The sequence below is a fragment of the Arachis ipaensis genome, chromosome B1, assembly GCF_059453495.1.
Source record: "Arachis ipaensis isolate K30076 ecotype BB chromosome B1, ASM5945349v1, whole genome shotgun sequence".
In the NCBI taxonomy this organism is placed as follows: Eukaryota; Viridiplantae; Streptophyta; class Magnoliopsida; order Fabales; family Fabaceae; genus Arachis; species Arachis ipaensis.
The window spans coordinates 16,641,502-16,659,147 of NC_142436.1; the positions used below are offsets into that span (position 1 = coordinate 16,641,502).

The 17,646-nt window shown below is 33.1% G+C and overlaps 1 protein-coding gene across 1 annotated transcript; it reads right to left on the reverse strand.

Annotated features, from left to right (window-relative positions):
- Positions 1 to 3,710: 3,710 nt before the first annotated feature.
- On the reverse strand, positions 3,711 to 9,400 carry LOC107626287 (uncharacterized). The gene is made up of 5 exons (XM_016329143.3): positions 9,006 to 9,400; positions 7,160 to 8,310; positions 6,716 to 6,865; positions 6,283 to 6,468; positions 3,711 to 4,162 (listed from the first exon to the last, which is right to left on the reverse strand). Exons 2-5 carry the CDS (start codon positions 8,258 to 8,260, stop codon positions 4,082 to 4,084), a joined length of 1,518 nt encoding a protein of 505 aa, XP_016184629.1. The 5' UTR covers positions 8,261 to 8,310; positions 9,006 to 9,400; the 3' UTR covers positions 3,711 to 4,081.
- Positions 9,401 to 17,646: the final 8,246 nt, after the last annotated feature.

The following is a 17,646-nucleotide window of genomic DNA, read 5'->3' on the forward strand; positions in this document are numbered from 1 at the left end:
ATTTAATCAAATACTAATAGTAAAACCAAATTACCTAAACAATATTGAACCTATTCTAGTCCTTAGTCACCTATAGTATAGAATCATTCTTGTAACAACAACCAACTGAAATAACATCGTAAGTTTCAATATTTAGAATTCGTGCAAAATCATACCATCCTCTTGTTAGATAAGCTTCATTATCCGCTATCCATGCAATGCGGCAAGGTATAGAATTGCCACACCGAGAAACCAAACTAACTCTTATTCCCCTCAATGGCATTGCATGCATGCATGCAAAAGAAAGATGGTAATTTCTGAAAAAAATCAAAATATGTTAAAAAGTTATTCTAATAATGAACAGCTTAAACTAAGAAAATTTAAATATATTACCAATCGTTAAAAATGCATATCTGAATGTCACAAATTTAGCAAAACTGAACTGAAACTGAGGAAATTCAATTTCATTATGTGCTCCACTTCGAAGATTTTCGGGCAAACGTAAAAAGCATGGAGGAGATGGAACTTGAACTTGCCCTATAAAGTTCTATGGATGCAATTCCTCAATCAAAAATCGAGTTCCTCCTAGAAAATCTAACTTTAACCACATTCCATTGGGTTGGTCATAATAGGTGAGTAGATCCAACCATCATTCGGTAAAGTAGAGACTATTGCCTTTTCTTTGAATGCTTACATCCATGTAGTTGGAACCCGAATCAGTGAAGACAACTCGATGAGGTATTTCATGGATGTGATGCATTGTAAATGATTGTGGCAAAAGACAATCAAACTGGAACATTAGACGATAAGAATAACTTAGAGTAACAACAAATAAAAAATTATCAAAAGAATAATATAATAGAATGAGTATATGAAAAATATTATAAAAAATTATAAATTGTACCTTAAAAGGATCAACTTCAATAAAAAATGAAGAATACATTCTTATTCTATGAAGTAGTAAAAAAAAAACACTAAATATAAAATTATGAATTGATTCTCAAATTTAGATTCATGTACCACAGGAAAACACTATATATAGATTTTAGTAAAACAAAAATAAATATGTAAATTACCTATTATTAAGGTATTTTTTAATAATGCATTAAATTTTGATTTGATACAATTATAATGAAGATATGTTTCTAAATTAGTATAATTATATATTATTCATTAAATATTAATTACAATATAATTATATTAAAGATATTTTTTATAAAATAAATTAGAAAAATTATTTGATATACGTGAATCGGGTAACAAAGATTTTTTATTATTATTATTACTATTATTGATATTATTATTATCATTAAAATTATTTAAAGTATTTTTAATTGATAATTGATAAGTAGTTTAATAGTGTATTAAATATTGATTTGATATAATTATAATGAAGATATGTTGCTAAATTAATATAATTATATATTATTCATTTAGTATTAATTATAATATAATTACAATAAAATAATTTAGAATAGAAAAAATTTTTTATTCATTTTGGAGGGAAAACGGAGGCATGAAAGATCGACACGTCACCTTTAGTAGTTAGGGGAAAACGCAATTTTAGTATATTAAGTAGATAGATAATGGAGCCCAAGTCCAAAAGCGTGGGGCGGTTAATGGTAATGATCTAATTTTCGTTATGATCACCGAAAGTTAAGTGTCACAAATTTATTTTTCTAAAAATTAACTAAATATTTATTATTAAAAATTTGTTTGGGTGAGTTTTTAAGAAAAAATCTTTTTTCAAGTTTTCTTTTTTTAAAAGATCTTATGAAAAAATAAAAATAATTTTATGTTTGGATATCTCGAACAAAAAGATATTTTTTATTTATCAATTATGTTTAGGTATAACGATATAAAAGTACCTTTTTATTTATTATATGAAAAATATCTTTTTTTTTAAATAAAAAAGATCTTTTAAAAAAAGATGTAAATTACAACTTTTGAAAAAAGATTTTTTTTCTTATTTTTTAGTGCTTTTACTTTTATTATTAAAAATTTGTCAAACACGCTAAAAAATAAAAAAGATCTTTTTTCATTAAAATAATGACGCCCAAATAAGCACTAAGTCTGTAATTGTATTAGTGCGCAATCGAATTTTTGAAAAACTTTCTTTCTCTTTTTTTAAAAAAAAAGTTAAATAAGTACGATAAAATAACACAAACATCAGAGATAGAGATAACATACATCATACATACTATTTACATTATATATATATATATAGGTTAAAAGTTAGCGTACAACCTTTCACATTTTGTTTGTTGTTACTATATAAATAATCAAAACTATCCTAGTCAACTATATATATCTTACTCTCTCAGTGAGCCTAATCAAAAGTGAGAGATTAAATACAAAAATTTGGCTAACACAAAAAAACTCTCAGATGTCACATCCTCAACTCCCAAGCATCAACCATCGTCGTTAGAAGAAACCTCAATCACATTCATACACTCCTCAGGATCTTCGTCCTCATCATTAGAAATTTTAAAAGGACGATTTTAATTCGAAATGCAATGTTGATGATTATTTTGAATTTAAATAAAAAGGAAGGTTAAAGACAATTTTGATTTTGACTTCAAATTTTTAGGACCAAATCAATCAATATTTATCTCTAAATTAGTGATTCCTCAAGTTAGTAACACTTAAACTAGCATGTCTCCCCCAAATAACCTGTACTACATTGTCTAAGGTGCCAAGTGAGAAGGATTTTGTTTTCGGCAAATAACCTTTCAATAAGACTCTTTAGAACAAGCATCCATTTTTTTAGAAATATCCTTCTACAAACAAATTAACCCTTCATTCTCCAAAATATGATGATGAGATTCCCCTACTCTGATTCCATGGTGTCACTAAGTTAAAGACCAGGAGAGGCTAAAGAAAAATTGTTGATAACAGTAGGTGCTGAAAAAGAGTTCGAAATTTAGTAGCCCTAGTTAGAGCATCAAAAACCCTAATAGAACACTAGAAATCCTAACAGCGCAACTAATTTAAACCCTACTTTAAATAATATGCTTTTAGAGGGAATGGATCCTATCAAGATTCATCATATATACCGAATTATACCGGCGAGACGATTGTTATCAATGTTATACAATGTCATAAATGATGCATGGTGAGAAACACACTTAAATTGATGACTAAACCTTATACATCATGTAAGGAATTTTTTTTATGCCTAATAAAAACAAAGATTAAGAAGAGATTAGCATTTCAAGTATGTAAATCCACGAAGCCTTCCCTTGACAAGTTGATATCAATTATCATTAACAGGTATTCGTAAAACACAACTTTTTTATAAAGAGAAAGAACTAAAGTGAAATATATAAACGTTCAAAGACATATTTGATATATTGAAACTAAATGAAAACAAAAAAAAAATTCTTTTATACCACCATATGTACCCATAGAGTTGACGAAACCTTCTTGAACTTTTGATGGATAAATAGCTCATTAATAAAAAAATCTAAGAACCAGCAACTTTATTAAATTTTGGCCAGTATGTAACCAGCAAAAAAAAAAAGTGAGTAATCTCATACTATTGAATGAAATCTCACACCATTAAAAACATCATTGATAACTACTTGATGATTACAAATAACAAAAGTTACTGCCCCTAGCACTCCTCTCTCTTTTATATCTAAATACAATGAACTAATACAGCCCTACTTGGAAACGAGATCAATTTGTATCAAATTACATTGAACTCTTACATAGTAGTTTATCCATTATCCAAACGAAGAATTATATGATGCATGAGCTGCTGATTACAATACTAGAAATTTAATATTCATCTAATAGTCTAAAACAAATTAAAAATTATATAATATCCGTCTAATAACATCACGCAACCATGCTATAATAAATATCAATCGAATTATTATTACAAGAATTGTAACAGTTATTTAAAAGAAAAGAAAGAACTAAAATGAAACGAGGCCAAAGTTGTCTAATATTCTCCATTCCTTTCAAGTGTTGAGAGATCTTATAAACTAACGATAATTAAGGCAAAAGTTGATTAATCCGCATAGCATTGTACACCTCAAAAGTTGACATCTATAATGTAAAAGGTTTAAAATTGAAAAGAGCAAATTATAACTCATCATTTGTAATGTTGAGATACCTCCCAAACTAGTTTATCCATGAAATGGCATTTCTTGTCGAACCCCCATCCTGGATTGCTCTGCATCATCATGTTCCAATCCAAACATTAACATAAACATGCTACATAGAAAGCAAGAGAATCAAGCATGCTACATATGGTGGTTCATCATTTATGTAATTTCCCCACCACAGGCATACATATGATTTGCGGTCTTGTATTATTATACATTAACAAAGACATACGTCATATACATACTGCACATATATAATTCAAAAGCATGCAAAATCATGTATGGATTAACATTAACATATCATTCAAAGTCCAAGGAAAACTTCTATTCCTTGTCCTTTTTTCATTTAATAAAAACTCCGGCTTATGTCAGTATCTGACATAGTAGGTTCCAAAGCCACATAAAAGAGGAGGTTACGTAAAACTTTGTTGAAACTCAATGATATAGATCAAACACGGAATTGCGCTAAGGTTTGGTTGTTGCCCGAAAGCAACATACTATAAACTTGTGAAGAATAGAAATGGAATAGGTATTACTGTTGATAAGCATTTGAAGACTGATGTGATAAGAGGTTAAACGGATGGGTGATCAAATCATCGCAATTAAAATGATCATTAATGGGGGAGGCCTTTTATGTGATTAGTGCACATGTATCACAAGTCAGTTTGGAAAAACAACACAGGCAAAGTTTTTGGAAGATCTACAAGGTCTAATTCAAAACATACCATTGGTAGACAAGATTTCCTTGGAAGACTTAAATCGACATGTGGGGGGAGGATGAGTGCAGATATGAAGGGATCCACAAGGTAAATGGTTGAGATAATCAACACATAAGGCAAAATAATTTTAGGATTTTTTTTCAGCCTTCACGTTTCCTATAAGAAACACCTATTTTAAGAACCGAGACAAACATCTTCTGACATATAAAGTGGGTAAGTCGATTTTTTCTTGGACTAACTGCAAAATAATCAATTTTTTTTTGTCAATGTTGTTGAAATGCTGGTAAGAAGAATCACAGTAACCCTACTGTATCAAAAAACAAAACAAAAAAATAGTGTGCTCTTCGACTCCAGCAAAAAGTGACAAGAAGTCATCAATAAAGGAACCCAACGATTAGGTGTGTGGCTAATAGAAGGTGAGAAATAAAGAGATTTCCAAAAACAGGTAGAAGAAAAAGGAAAATAAGATGAGATGGCAAACATGCTGAAGTGATCAGAAAAGTAGCAAAAGAAACCTTCGGAGAAACGAGGTACTGGAACAAGATATAAAGAATCACGATGGTTGGACAGAAGTATGTAAGAGAAGGTGAATGTAAAAGGAAATATTTCAAAGATTGTTCTTTATGACAGAATACAAAAATAGAGAAAACTGAAAAAGTAAAAGACGATTAAGGCGATAAAAGTGGTGGTAACAAAACAAGAAACAGATCTTTTGGGAGTCTCTATTGGTCTGAGGGCATGAGTGAGAAAGTTGGTGTGATGCCTATTGTTGAAAAGCTGATTTGATAACATATTATGTGGTTTTAACATGTTGGGATAAGACCAGTAAAGTATCGGGACAAGAGGTTATATCAAATAATAAATACATCAGTGGCTAAGGCCTAAGGGTTAAAAAATGACCTATAATGGCTCTAAATAAGATGGTTGAGAGAGATGTAAATACAAATAGACTTCAGGCAAATGACATGACACAATGACGTCATTTAATTCATGCTGCCAACCCCACTTATTGGGATAAGGCTTGTTTTTTCCCACTTTACATTTCAGAAAAGTATGGTATTTTGGTCTTTGTATATCAACCATGTATACCATCTCTTCATACTTTAGGACTTAGAAGTCTTCAAATTGTGACAAAAAAAAAAAACCCTCATTGTTTGAACCATTCTGCAGTACACTACAAAAATGCTGAGAAATGATTCCATTACTGCATTCGACTTTGGATAAGATATACTATCGAATTGCTTTTCTACTATATTTGTAGCTAATAGAATGTTTTTGGTTGTACTGCAAATCTACAATTAGAACCATTTATTATTATTTGCTAATTACTTTCTTTATAAATACTTATGATGAATTCCATAATATGAACTTATGAGACTACCAACGTAAGAGACAAACTCATAATAGGATCTACAGTTCAATGCCTAAAACAAAAGTAACTTGCCATCCAGTAGTTACAGTTTCCAAACCTGTAGAGAGATGACAGCACGGTTAGTAAATTGCTTCACCGAAGATGGTGCACTTTTAGGAAGAGTGCTAGCAACTCTTTCTAATTCTTCATTTTGCTTCTTTGCAGTTACCCTATCTGGTCCACTGTAGTGATCGACGATCTTTTTCAGCAAAGGAACTCTCGCCATTGTCTCTTCCATTATTTCCTAGTAGGATATAAATGTCAGAGAAGCAAAAAACAAGTGTGAATAAATACAGAAACATAAAGCAGACAATTACTTCAAAGGAAAAGAAGTAATACAGCAGTTATCTAAATGTACATATTAATCAAGGGGAAAAAAGTGAGTTATTGGAAATTTGGAAACCAAACTAATTGTCAAAACTCAAAACTTTGGCACGTTACATCATTTCTAGTAGCCCTCAATCATAGATAAGATTACTAATACAGCATACCTCCCACTCTTCTTGACTTTGAATCCCTTCATATGCCATCAAGAAGGGTTTCATCTTCTCGAGTGCATCCCGAAGTGGAATAGGTTCTTTCTCATCAATATCTGGGTTCTGATCAAACTCACCCATCAAATATTCTGGCTCAAATTCAATCTGCCATAAAAAATAAAACAACAGAGAACAGTCAAATACTGTAATATGCAGACCAAACATGGAACAGAGGGTTAGCTTAAAATTTTTCTCTAAGAAAGCCACTGTTCTTAATTTCTTCTGAGATAGCTGAATCAAGGCCAACGAGTTCCCTAATAACAATTCAATTAACTTAATCCACTTCTTTATAACCTTCCAATAAATCCAGCTAAGCTGGAAAGTTTCACCTTGATTCATTGAACTACTCTTGATCATTTCTCAACAAATTCAGAATGACAGTGGTGGCTAACCACTTACAGCACAATTGGTGTCAAATGCTTCCAAATACTCATCCTCCAATGGTGAGGGGAAAACACTATTAGCCATCTCCTCAAAACCTGCAGTCAATTGATTCATGATGTCAGGCCCAACCCGCTGGGCAAACCTCTCGCCGTCTGCATCATCTCCAAGAAACATCTCTGAGGCGGAATCCTCTTCATCCTTATCCCGATCACCCCTTTCCTCCAAGTCACTCACTCTAAATCCTCCTCTCCCCCGACCTCCACCCCTGCCTCGACCAAAGCCACCTCTTCCTCTTCCAGCAACATCTGCATTATCCCGTTGCAACAGAATCCTCCGTGCAACATTCACTGCATCATCAACACTTTGCATTGGCTGTCTCTTAGGCACAGAATCAGATGGTGCAGCAGCAGCAGCAGGAGCACGACGATCACCAACACCACTGCCTGGAGCTCGCTGAGCACGGATATGCCTATTCTCTTGGGAAACTTGAGTCCTTTGATTAGGCTGCTGCTGGGGCTTCCCACGTCCACTTCCAGACAACACGCCTACTATGCCTCCAGGAAGGTTCTTTTGATCACTCTCACCATCACTACTGCTAAAAATTGGTGCTTTTGGTGGCAAAACATCTGAAGAAGCACCAGCACCAACACCAGCACCAACACCAACATAATCATCATCTTCCTCTCTTTTGAAGAAAACGGGTTTCTTTGGCTCAGAATCAGGTTGCTTCTGGGAATCTTGTTGGGTATGGGATGGTAACGGACCACCACGACCACGACCAGCAGATGGCTGTTTTATGGAGGACATGAATGACGAGAAAGAAGGCATGCCTGACGGAGGGGCTGGCCTACCACGACCGTGTCCGCGACCAGAAACCAGAGATGGGGGAGAAGGCAACTCTGGTGCTTCAGATTTAGGATCACCAGAATTGGGCTTTCCTGGAGAGCTCTCATTGAATCCAAATGGTCCTCCCAAACCAGAGCCTCCACGACCTCGACCACTACTGCTGCCGCTGCCACCACCAAAACTAGAAGAGGTGGAAAAATGTGCTAGAGTGTTCCTAGTGGCATTAGAGATGGTGGGGGTTTGAAGCCTTACTCCAATGATTCCTCTCATTGGCAATTTGATACAAAATCCTTTCTTGGCAATTTTTCAACATGAAATACCTGAAACAATAAAAAATACTATTATTAATTTGTTATGGTGATCGAATTAACAAAAAAATAAAATGAGTGACTTTTAAGTATGGGAAACTAAATCAATCTGAATATGTTGTAATATATTTTTTGGGTGTCTGAAAACAAAAGGAAAGAAAAAGAAACGAAAAAAAAAAAAAAAGAACAAGCACAGCCTAAATGGCAATAACTACATCACAACGCAGCAGAGAAATGTTATCTGTAATATATAATATAATGCTACTGAATATGTTTAAGTAAGAAATTTATAAGCACATGCAAACAAAGTGTTCCAATCTTCCAATACTGCACCTCATGAAGGAAAACATAAATTTATACAATCTCATCAACTATCCAGCATACATAACAATTCCATCCATCAACAATAAAATAAGCCTCAATGAAAACATAAATCTAACGTAAAAAGTCTCAATAAAATCATAAATCCAATGACATAGAACATAACATAGTCTCAATTAAAACATAACATAGTCATTCATAACATTGTTGACCTTTCAAAATTTTCTGCTTTTAACTTTAAAGACACTGAAATTAAATTAAACAAAGGACAAAAAAATATAAATTAATAACCGCCTCAAGAAACAAATTTCAACAGTGAAGAACTATTATCAGAGCTTACATGGACAACAAGAAAAAATAAAGAATATAGAAGCAGAAAATGGTACACGAAGGGGACGGCTGGAGAAGAGGACAGCGAAACCACAGAGCCCGGAGAAGACACGGCTGGTTGGCCACGACGCTGTCCAGACGAAGGCGGTGATGCTCGAGACGGAGAGACGACTGAGCTTGAGGCGCAGTGAATCGTTAACGGCGGAGCTCCAGTCGCAGTTAATCGCGGACGGCGGAGCTCCAGGCGCAGTTAATCGCGGACGGCGGAGCAGGAGCATGAGGCGTTGTGAATGGTGGACATTGCGTGAGATTTGAGTGTGTGGGAGAAGAAAAAGGTGATGAGTGATGAGCGATGAAAATGGAGAATCGAGAACGGAGGCGCTGTGAATGAGAGAGAGCTTGCTTGGAAACCGAATTAGAATTATCTAAAAATATTTCTTTGTTTTGGAACAAATATTTTGAATTTCAATTTTTTTTAAATTAATTTTCACACCAGATAAATTTAGGTTTTTTTTTTCTAAAATAAAATAAAAATTTTTATTATTTCCTCAAACACGATTTTTCGACTTTAATTCTTCAAATACAAAATAGTTTTTTTTATTTTTAATTAAAAAATTCTTGTTAAATATGACTTATTTTAGTATATTCGTATATTTTTAGAGATGATAATAATGATTGCTATTGTTAAATATGCCTTGTATTTTTTAATTTATAATTAAAAAAATTCTTGAAAAAACCATGTTTGTTGTTTGTGTACTCCTATATACTGTTTGTAGATCTATCCTTGTTGTCCGACAAACTTGCTCAAATGCAAAAAAAAAAAAAATCATATTTAAGAAATTAAAGTTCAAAAATCATGTTTAAAAAAATAATAAAATTTTTTATTTTACTTTAAAAAAAAAACAGATAAATTTAATACGTCAAATATTAAAAATAATTGTATTCATATATTTTAATAATAGATAAATATTTAATAAAATAATTTTGTTAAAAATAAAATTATAAAAAAAATTATATAAGAGTTGTTTCTAACTAAAAAATTAAATTTCATTCTATTAATATAATAAAATTATTTCAAGATTACCAATTCATTAATTTACTGATTTAATAGTTATTAATTGAACCGACAGAATCAATTCTACATAAATAAAAAATATAATATAATAAAAAACTTAAAATTAAAATTTTAAATACATATCTTGTTATATATTTTGCATGCTTATACGGTATTAATGATTCTTCCACATGCCATAACTGCTCAAATTCATTATAGGCATTGGATTGTTTTGATTTAAGTTCATCAATAATGCTAGTAAGTAGTAAACAGTATCATTTTTCAACTTTTGAGGCATTTGATTTTGGCTACACTTGTTTACTAAATCCTATTTTGATATATGTTCTGAAAATCAGCAAGCAATCTTGCTTTTTCACATCAGAGTTCATGCTCATGCTTTGAAGAAACACTAATGAAATCATATTGATGCAGAATTGGATAGGTAGCATATTCATGGGTGAAGATCCCTATTTTAACAAATTATATGTTGAGAAATCGTATCATGATTTTACTAATTTAGATGAAGAGGAGAACATTGTTATTTGGTCATAATTTTTAGGAAAAAGGATAAATTAGTCCTAAATTTTTATTTCGTGGACAAATTCGTTCTTAAAGATCTAAAAATACAAAAACGTTCTTTACTATTCAAAACGCGTGACGTATCGATCTTTCCGTGCAAAACGCTCTCCGAAACGTAATAGAGACAGGTGATGTGTCGCTTAGTTGGCGTGTTATGTTCTTATGTGTCAAGACAATACCGTTGAGGAAGCATTGTGTGGCCGTTTTGGAAAAAGTCTTGGACAAATAGGTCCCTATGACTTAAAACGGCAACGTTTAAGAACATTGACTGTAGTCCTTGAGTTTAAACGTAATTCCAAAGAAGTCCATATGAATCACACACAATTACATAATGCCCTAACACACATATGTATGATCTTTTTCCTCCAAAAAATGCAACGTTTGATCTTCTCCCCTTTTTCGTTTTCGTGTAAGGTTGCACCAGTGAAGCTTCGTTGGTGGAGTTAACGGTGTTATCTATACTAGTAAGTACCCTTATTGCGAAACTGATTGGGTTTGTGCTTTCAAACGTTATTTAATATGCATGTCGTGGTTGGGGTTTAGGTGTAATGTTGTTAGGGAGGGACATGGAAGATGGGTTGTGTGGGGTTTATGGCTTAGGTAGGTGCTGATTGGCTAATGCGTAGTGCTAATCATTGTGTCGAACAATGTTGCAGATGGACAATATTTTTGTGGTTCCTGTTTTTCATCACGGGGGCTACTTTTCAAGGGCCCCCGACTTGTGAGTTAGTTTACCTACATGGTAAAGTTGAGAGGTTCCCCTCGATGGACTTGGATTTTGTAAATTTCGGTGATTTGATAACATTGTTCAAAGGATTGGGATATCAAGCATACAAGGAGGCATACTGGTATGATCCAAAGAGCAATGATATAGAGGCAGGACTGCACGCACTGAGGGGAGATGCAGGAATCAACCAGATGCGCCAAGCAAAGATGAAAAACAAAGACACCGATGAGTTCTATATATTTTTTTATCATCCTATTGATGACCCGGAGCTTGCAAATGGTGCTGGTGAGGAAAACAATGAGGCAGAGGAAGATTCCATTCATGTCGAAGTGGATGAAATGGATTAGTCATCAATAGAGCATGATAGTTACGAGAGTGCAAAGGATGAGCTGTATGCACCTCCACCTCCCGGTAATGAAAGTAACAGCGAGAGTGGGAAAGATAGTGTCAGTGGGACTATGTCCGGCAAAGGAAAGAGGAAACAAGTGGTTGGTTCCTCTAAGAGAACCCCTCAACCCAAGAAGCAACCCAAGAAAGAAGCGAGACGTGTGTCTCAGAGAACAAGGTCTGGTGCAAGAAAGAATGGGCCTGCGCATGAGTTCGAGATAGGTGGGCCTGTAGGACAGCCCAATAGATCTAGGCCTTCAAGGGAGACCAATAAATCTAGACCTGCAAGGGAGTCCAACAGAACTAGAAGAGCAAGGCCAGCACTTGTAGACTATATCAGTGATGTAGACACGGATGATGATAATATTATATGGGAGTATGAGTCTGAGGAGCTACATACACCCGTTTCTTCGGAGGATGAGGGAAACAAACATTATTGGCCTGAGTTCAATGACCAATATAGTTTCGGAGAGGGAAGATTTAAGCTTGGAATAAGATTTGCAACAATTGAGAGGTTCAAAGAGGTTGTAAAGGATACCTTTATTGTTGAAGGCAGAGAGTTGGTTTGGATCAAGAATGACAAGGAAAGAGTTAGGGTTGGGTGCAAGGACTAAGAGTGTCCTTGGATTGCCCACTTGTCTTACAATTGGCAATTACAATGCTTCCAAGTCAAGACTTATAGAAATGAGTACACTTGTGCTAGGGACCTTGGAAGCAATGCTGCTGATCAACGTTGGATCAGCAAAAAGGTGGAGAAGAGGATGGCAACACACCCGCATATGACCACCCATGAAGCTATTGATTTTCTGAGAGAAGACTTTGACCTTACTGCACATCGAAAGATGGTGTATAGAGCTGTGAAGGAGGAAAGAGAGAGGATGATGGGTAATGAAAGGGAACAGTACGAAAAATTGAGAGACTACTTATTAGAGATACACAGAAGTAATATTGGGTCTTCTGTATTGCTAGACTTAACTCCTCAACCTCAAGCACCCCCTACGTTTGACAAGTTGTATGTTTGTTTCGAGGCCTCCAAGCAGGGATTCAAGAGTGGCTGCAGACCATTGATCCACCTGGATGGAGCATTTCTTAAAACCTACCATGGGGGAAACTACTTTTGGCCATTGCACAGGATGCTAACAACCAGTTCTACGTGGTTGCATACGCAGTTGCAAGATCTGAAAACATAGAATCATGGAAGCGGTTCCTAACACAATTGCAAGAGAATATTGGTGATGTGAGCAACCACGGTTGGAATTTTATGTCAGACCAACAGAAGGTTAGTTCCATTTTTGTCAATCCTTGTTTGTTGTGTCAGTCATTCGGTGGATTAAATATGTTTGTAAAGTTGGATTAATGCATTCATTGTTATTAGGGCCTGCTACCTGCACTGAAAGAGGTAATGCCTAATGCACATGTCAGAAACTGTATCATGCATATGTGGAAGAATTTCATAAACCGATTCAAGGATCTGTATATCAGAGAAATAGTGTAGGACTGTGCAAGATGCACCATCATCTCTGAATTCAAGACAACCATGGAAAGATTGAAAGAAGTGAACAAGGATGCTTGGGCCTATCTCATGAAATTTGAACCAGCTACCCGGGTTAGAGCATACTTTAGCCATGGTCCCAAGGTTGACAGCCTAACAAACAACATGTACGAGTCGTTTAACGCAAAGGTGTTGAAGTATAGATGCAAGCCGATACTTACAATGTGCGAGAAATTACGGTGCTATGTGATGCGGCGAATGGTTTAACACAAGAAGCTGCTGGGGACTCATGAAGGGAAACTCGCGCCAGTGCAAGAGAAAAGGCTGAAGAGGCTTATGAAACCAAGCAACAAATGGACAGCGAAGTGGATTGGTAATAACGAGCACAAACATTTCGAAGTTACTTACAAGGGATCCAAAGTTGATGTGGATCTAATCAAGCATAGCTGCTCATGTAACAAATGGCAACTTATTGGTCAGTCAAAGCCTGAATTTCAATTTTAACATGCTGTGAATTTTTTTTTTTTAATCATGCTGTGAATTAAAGATGCTATGAATTTCAATTTTAAACATAGTTGATGTGGATCTGATTAATCATATTGTGAATTTTTTTTATTTGAATCATGCCATAAATTAAAGATGCTGTGAAATTCAATTTTAATCATAGTTGATGTGGATCTGATTAAACATAATGTGAATTTTTTTTATTTTAATCATGCCATGCATTTCAATTTTAATCATTGTGTGAATTTCAATTTTTCCCCTTCGCAGCCTCCACTTCCTCCAGCTTCTCAGTTCTCAACTCCAGCCTCCCACAGAACAGAACAACACCCAGTCACCCACGACTCCACGAGGCCCTCAACGCACTCACCTCAACGCACTCACCTCCATCGCGCCTTCAGCTCCGTGGCGCCGTTGGGTCCGTCGCGCACTCAGCTCCGTCGCGCCCTCAGCGACTTCACATGTCACCTCCGTCGAGCTCTGCCTCTGAGAAAGCAATAGAGAAGAGTTGAAGCGTTGAAGCGTGGTCCTTCGAGCTCTGAGAGAAAGCAACAGATTTCCTCATTTCCAGGTAATTTTTAATTTAGTTATGAACATGATTTTGTGATGAAATTCGATTCTGATGAACTGAACTCTGATGAACTGAACTCTGAGTCTCTACTCTCTGATCTTGTTATGAACTGATGTTGTGATTTCATTGATTCTGATGAACTAAACTCTGAGTCTCTACTCTCTGAAACTGTTATGAACTGATATAGTGATATGTGAACTCTGTGAACTCTGATGAAACTGTGATGAAATATGAACTGATTTTGTGACATGATTGTGTGAATTCTGATTTTGTGAACAAAGAATTTTTGAACCTGAGATGTTGTACTTGTTTGTATACTCTGATTTTGGAATTTGGATGTTGTTTGTTCATTTATTGTGAACTTGAGAGTTGAGATTATTGGGTTGGATTGCTGGTAATATTTAGGTATAGAAGAAAGTATCAACCAAGACCTACCTAGGAATAATAATGCTGAAAATAATGAAGGTGATGAAATCAATGAGGCAAATCTACAGCAAATTATGGAGGATTTTGATGATTGATGACAAACTTGGATCATTTTGATGATGCTATGTTAGGTTTGATTGGTTGTTTGTTGACTTTTGAACTTTGAATTTGTATTTGAATGAGATTATAACATTTGGTTTATGTAGTACTTTTAATTTGAATGATATTTTAAAGTTTAGATTAGACTATAATTATATTTTCATGTGCTCATTTATATTTTAATTATTATTTTATTATAAAACGATTTTTACGGTTCAACCACGGTCAAACCGGTTGAACCTATGAACCAATGAACCAGTGCCTAGAGCGGTTCGATGACTGGTTCGATTTTCAAAACCTTGCAAAAAACACATAAATAATGCCCTATAATCAAACACACTAAAATAAAATCACCAACTCACCTTAAAGAATGGACATCCAAAGAACAATCTATTGGGGTTCATCGTCGTCCTCAATTTGAACAATATGGCGTACACTCCACATTTACACGTCGAAGTAATCTCGTCTTTCTCCTCTGCAGCTTCCACGCATATCACGGTTGACAGTAGTGAAACACGTCGTGCGCTGGATGAAGCTCTGTCGTTGACCATTTAACACTGCACAATACCACCACACCTTCAACCAGTCACAGAAATGACAACGGCAATGGCAACTGGGTTCCATTTGAAGACATAGGGCACACAAGAAAAACGACGTCGTCTCTCCATCCAGGGACACATTTGTCCCTAACCTCAATCCACCTTTGCACCTTTACATCGTTACGGTGGAGGTCATCCATAACACGCCAACTAAGCGACACATCACCTATCTCCGTTACGTCTGGGAGAGCATTTTGCACGGAAGGATTGATGCGTCACGCGTTTTGAATAGTAAGGGAAATTTTGTATTTTTAGATCTTCAAGGACAAATTTGTCCACGAAATAAAAGTTCAAGGACTAATTTGTCCATTTTTCTAATTTTTAACTCAAATGTTTTTTCTTGATTCTTAGGTAGAGTGGATCTAAAAATAGCAATATACATGCTAAATAAAGTATTCAGACAATTTGGACTAGCTCAAGTCATTCCCTCTCTTTACCATTCTCAAAAAACTCAACTTTTGCGTGCTAAAACTATTTTACTAGAGGACCTATTGGACATTCAAAGAGACCATGCTCTTTGGAGAAGTAGATTTCACATGTTCTTCTTTGAGACTTGTTTTTTGACTACATAATCATTTTTCTCTTGATAAAAAACTTATCATTTTTCTATTAAAATCTCTTTTAATACATGTTGTCAAAGATTTTTTTTTTACTTATATTAGAAAAATTAAAAAATTTCAACTATATTTAATAAATAAAAAATTTAAATTTTTAAATTTAATTTATTCTAAATTTTTTAAAAATTTCAGCAATAATTTAAATTAATTCGGTAAACAAATTTTTTTTTTTAAATTAATTTATTCTAAATTTTTAAGAAAATCCAGCAATAAAAAAGTCAAAGACCTACGCGCCAGGATATAGGACCAGCATTATACGATGATAAAAAAATAAAATAATTAAATCTTTAAAAAAATTAAAATTTTATAAAACTATTTTTTTTTCAATTTTTGAATTTTTAAATTAAAAAATTAATTTTTTTACTTGTACTGAAAAATTAAAAAAACTCTAAAAATATTTAATAAATAAAAATTTTAAATTTTAAATTTAATTTATTCTAAATTTTTTAAAACTTTCAGCAATAACATAGTCTGGACCAACATTATTTGGTGAATAAAAAATAAAAAAAAAATATTTTTACAAAAATTTAAAATTGCATATAGTTATATTTTAATTTTTTAGTTTTTGTTAAAGGATGAAAAATAAAAGTCCAACAATATCTAGTAATCAAAAAAATTAATTTTTAAATTAATTTATTCTAAATTTTTAGAAAAGTTCAGCAATAAAAAAGCCAATAATCCTGATACCAGGGTACGAGACTAACATTATCCGATGAAAAAAAATAAAATAATCAATTTTTTTAAAAAAAGTTAAAATTTTGTAAAACTATTTTTTTATTTTTTATTTTTAAATTAAAAAATTAAATTTTTTTACTTATACAAAAAAAATTAAAAAATTTCAGCAATAAAATAGTCCGGCGGCCAGTATTTTTGGGTGAATAAAAAATATATATAAAAAATATTTTATAAAAATTTAAAATTGTATAAAATTGTATTTATTTTTTTAATTTTTATTAAAAGAAAAAAATAAAAAATGTCCAACAATATTCGATAAACAAAAATAATTTAATTTTTAAAATTAATTTATTCTAAATTTTTTAAAAAGTCTAATAATAAAAAAAGTCAACGATCCAGAGACTAGAGTTTAAAATATTTTTAGTAAAATAAGCCACCATAACGCACCATAAACAGATTCATATATTGACAAAGATATTATTAAAATTTAAAAGATTAAAATGGCAGATACATATAGATTACAAGTATTTCCTATGTATATTTTGATTCAGATAATTACCTTTAAACAATACATTAAATTAGGGTAAAGTATATTTTTTGTTCCTAAAGTTTGGTAAAAATTTTAAAAATATTCCTAAGTTTTATTTTGTTTTAATTTTATCCCAAAAATTTTTTATTTGCATCAAATATACTCTTGACGACTAAATTTTCAAAAAATTTAAGACCAATCTAACAATAATGCATGAAAATTATGCTTGATTTGTTTGTGTTGAGGGTTATTCTTATGAAATTGTTATTGAATTGGTCTTAAATTTTTTAAAAAGTTAGCCGTCCGGAGTATATTTGATACAAATCGAAAACTTTTGGGACAAAATTGAAATAAAATAAAACTTAGGGATATTTTTAAAATTTTTGTCAAATTTTAGAGATAAAAAATATACTTTACTCCATTAAACTATATCATATATAA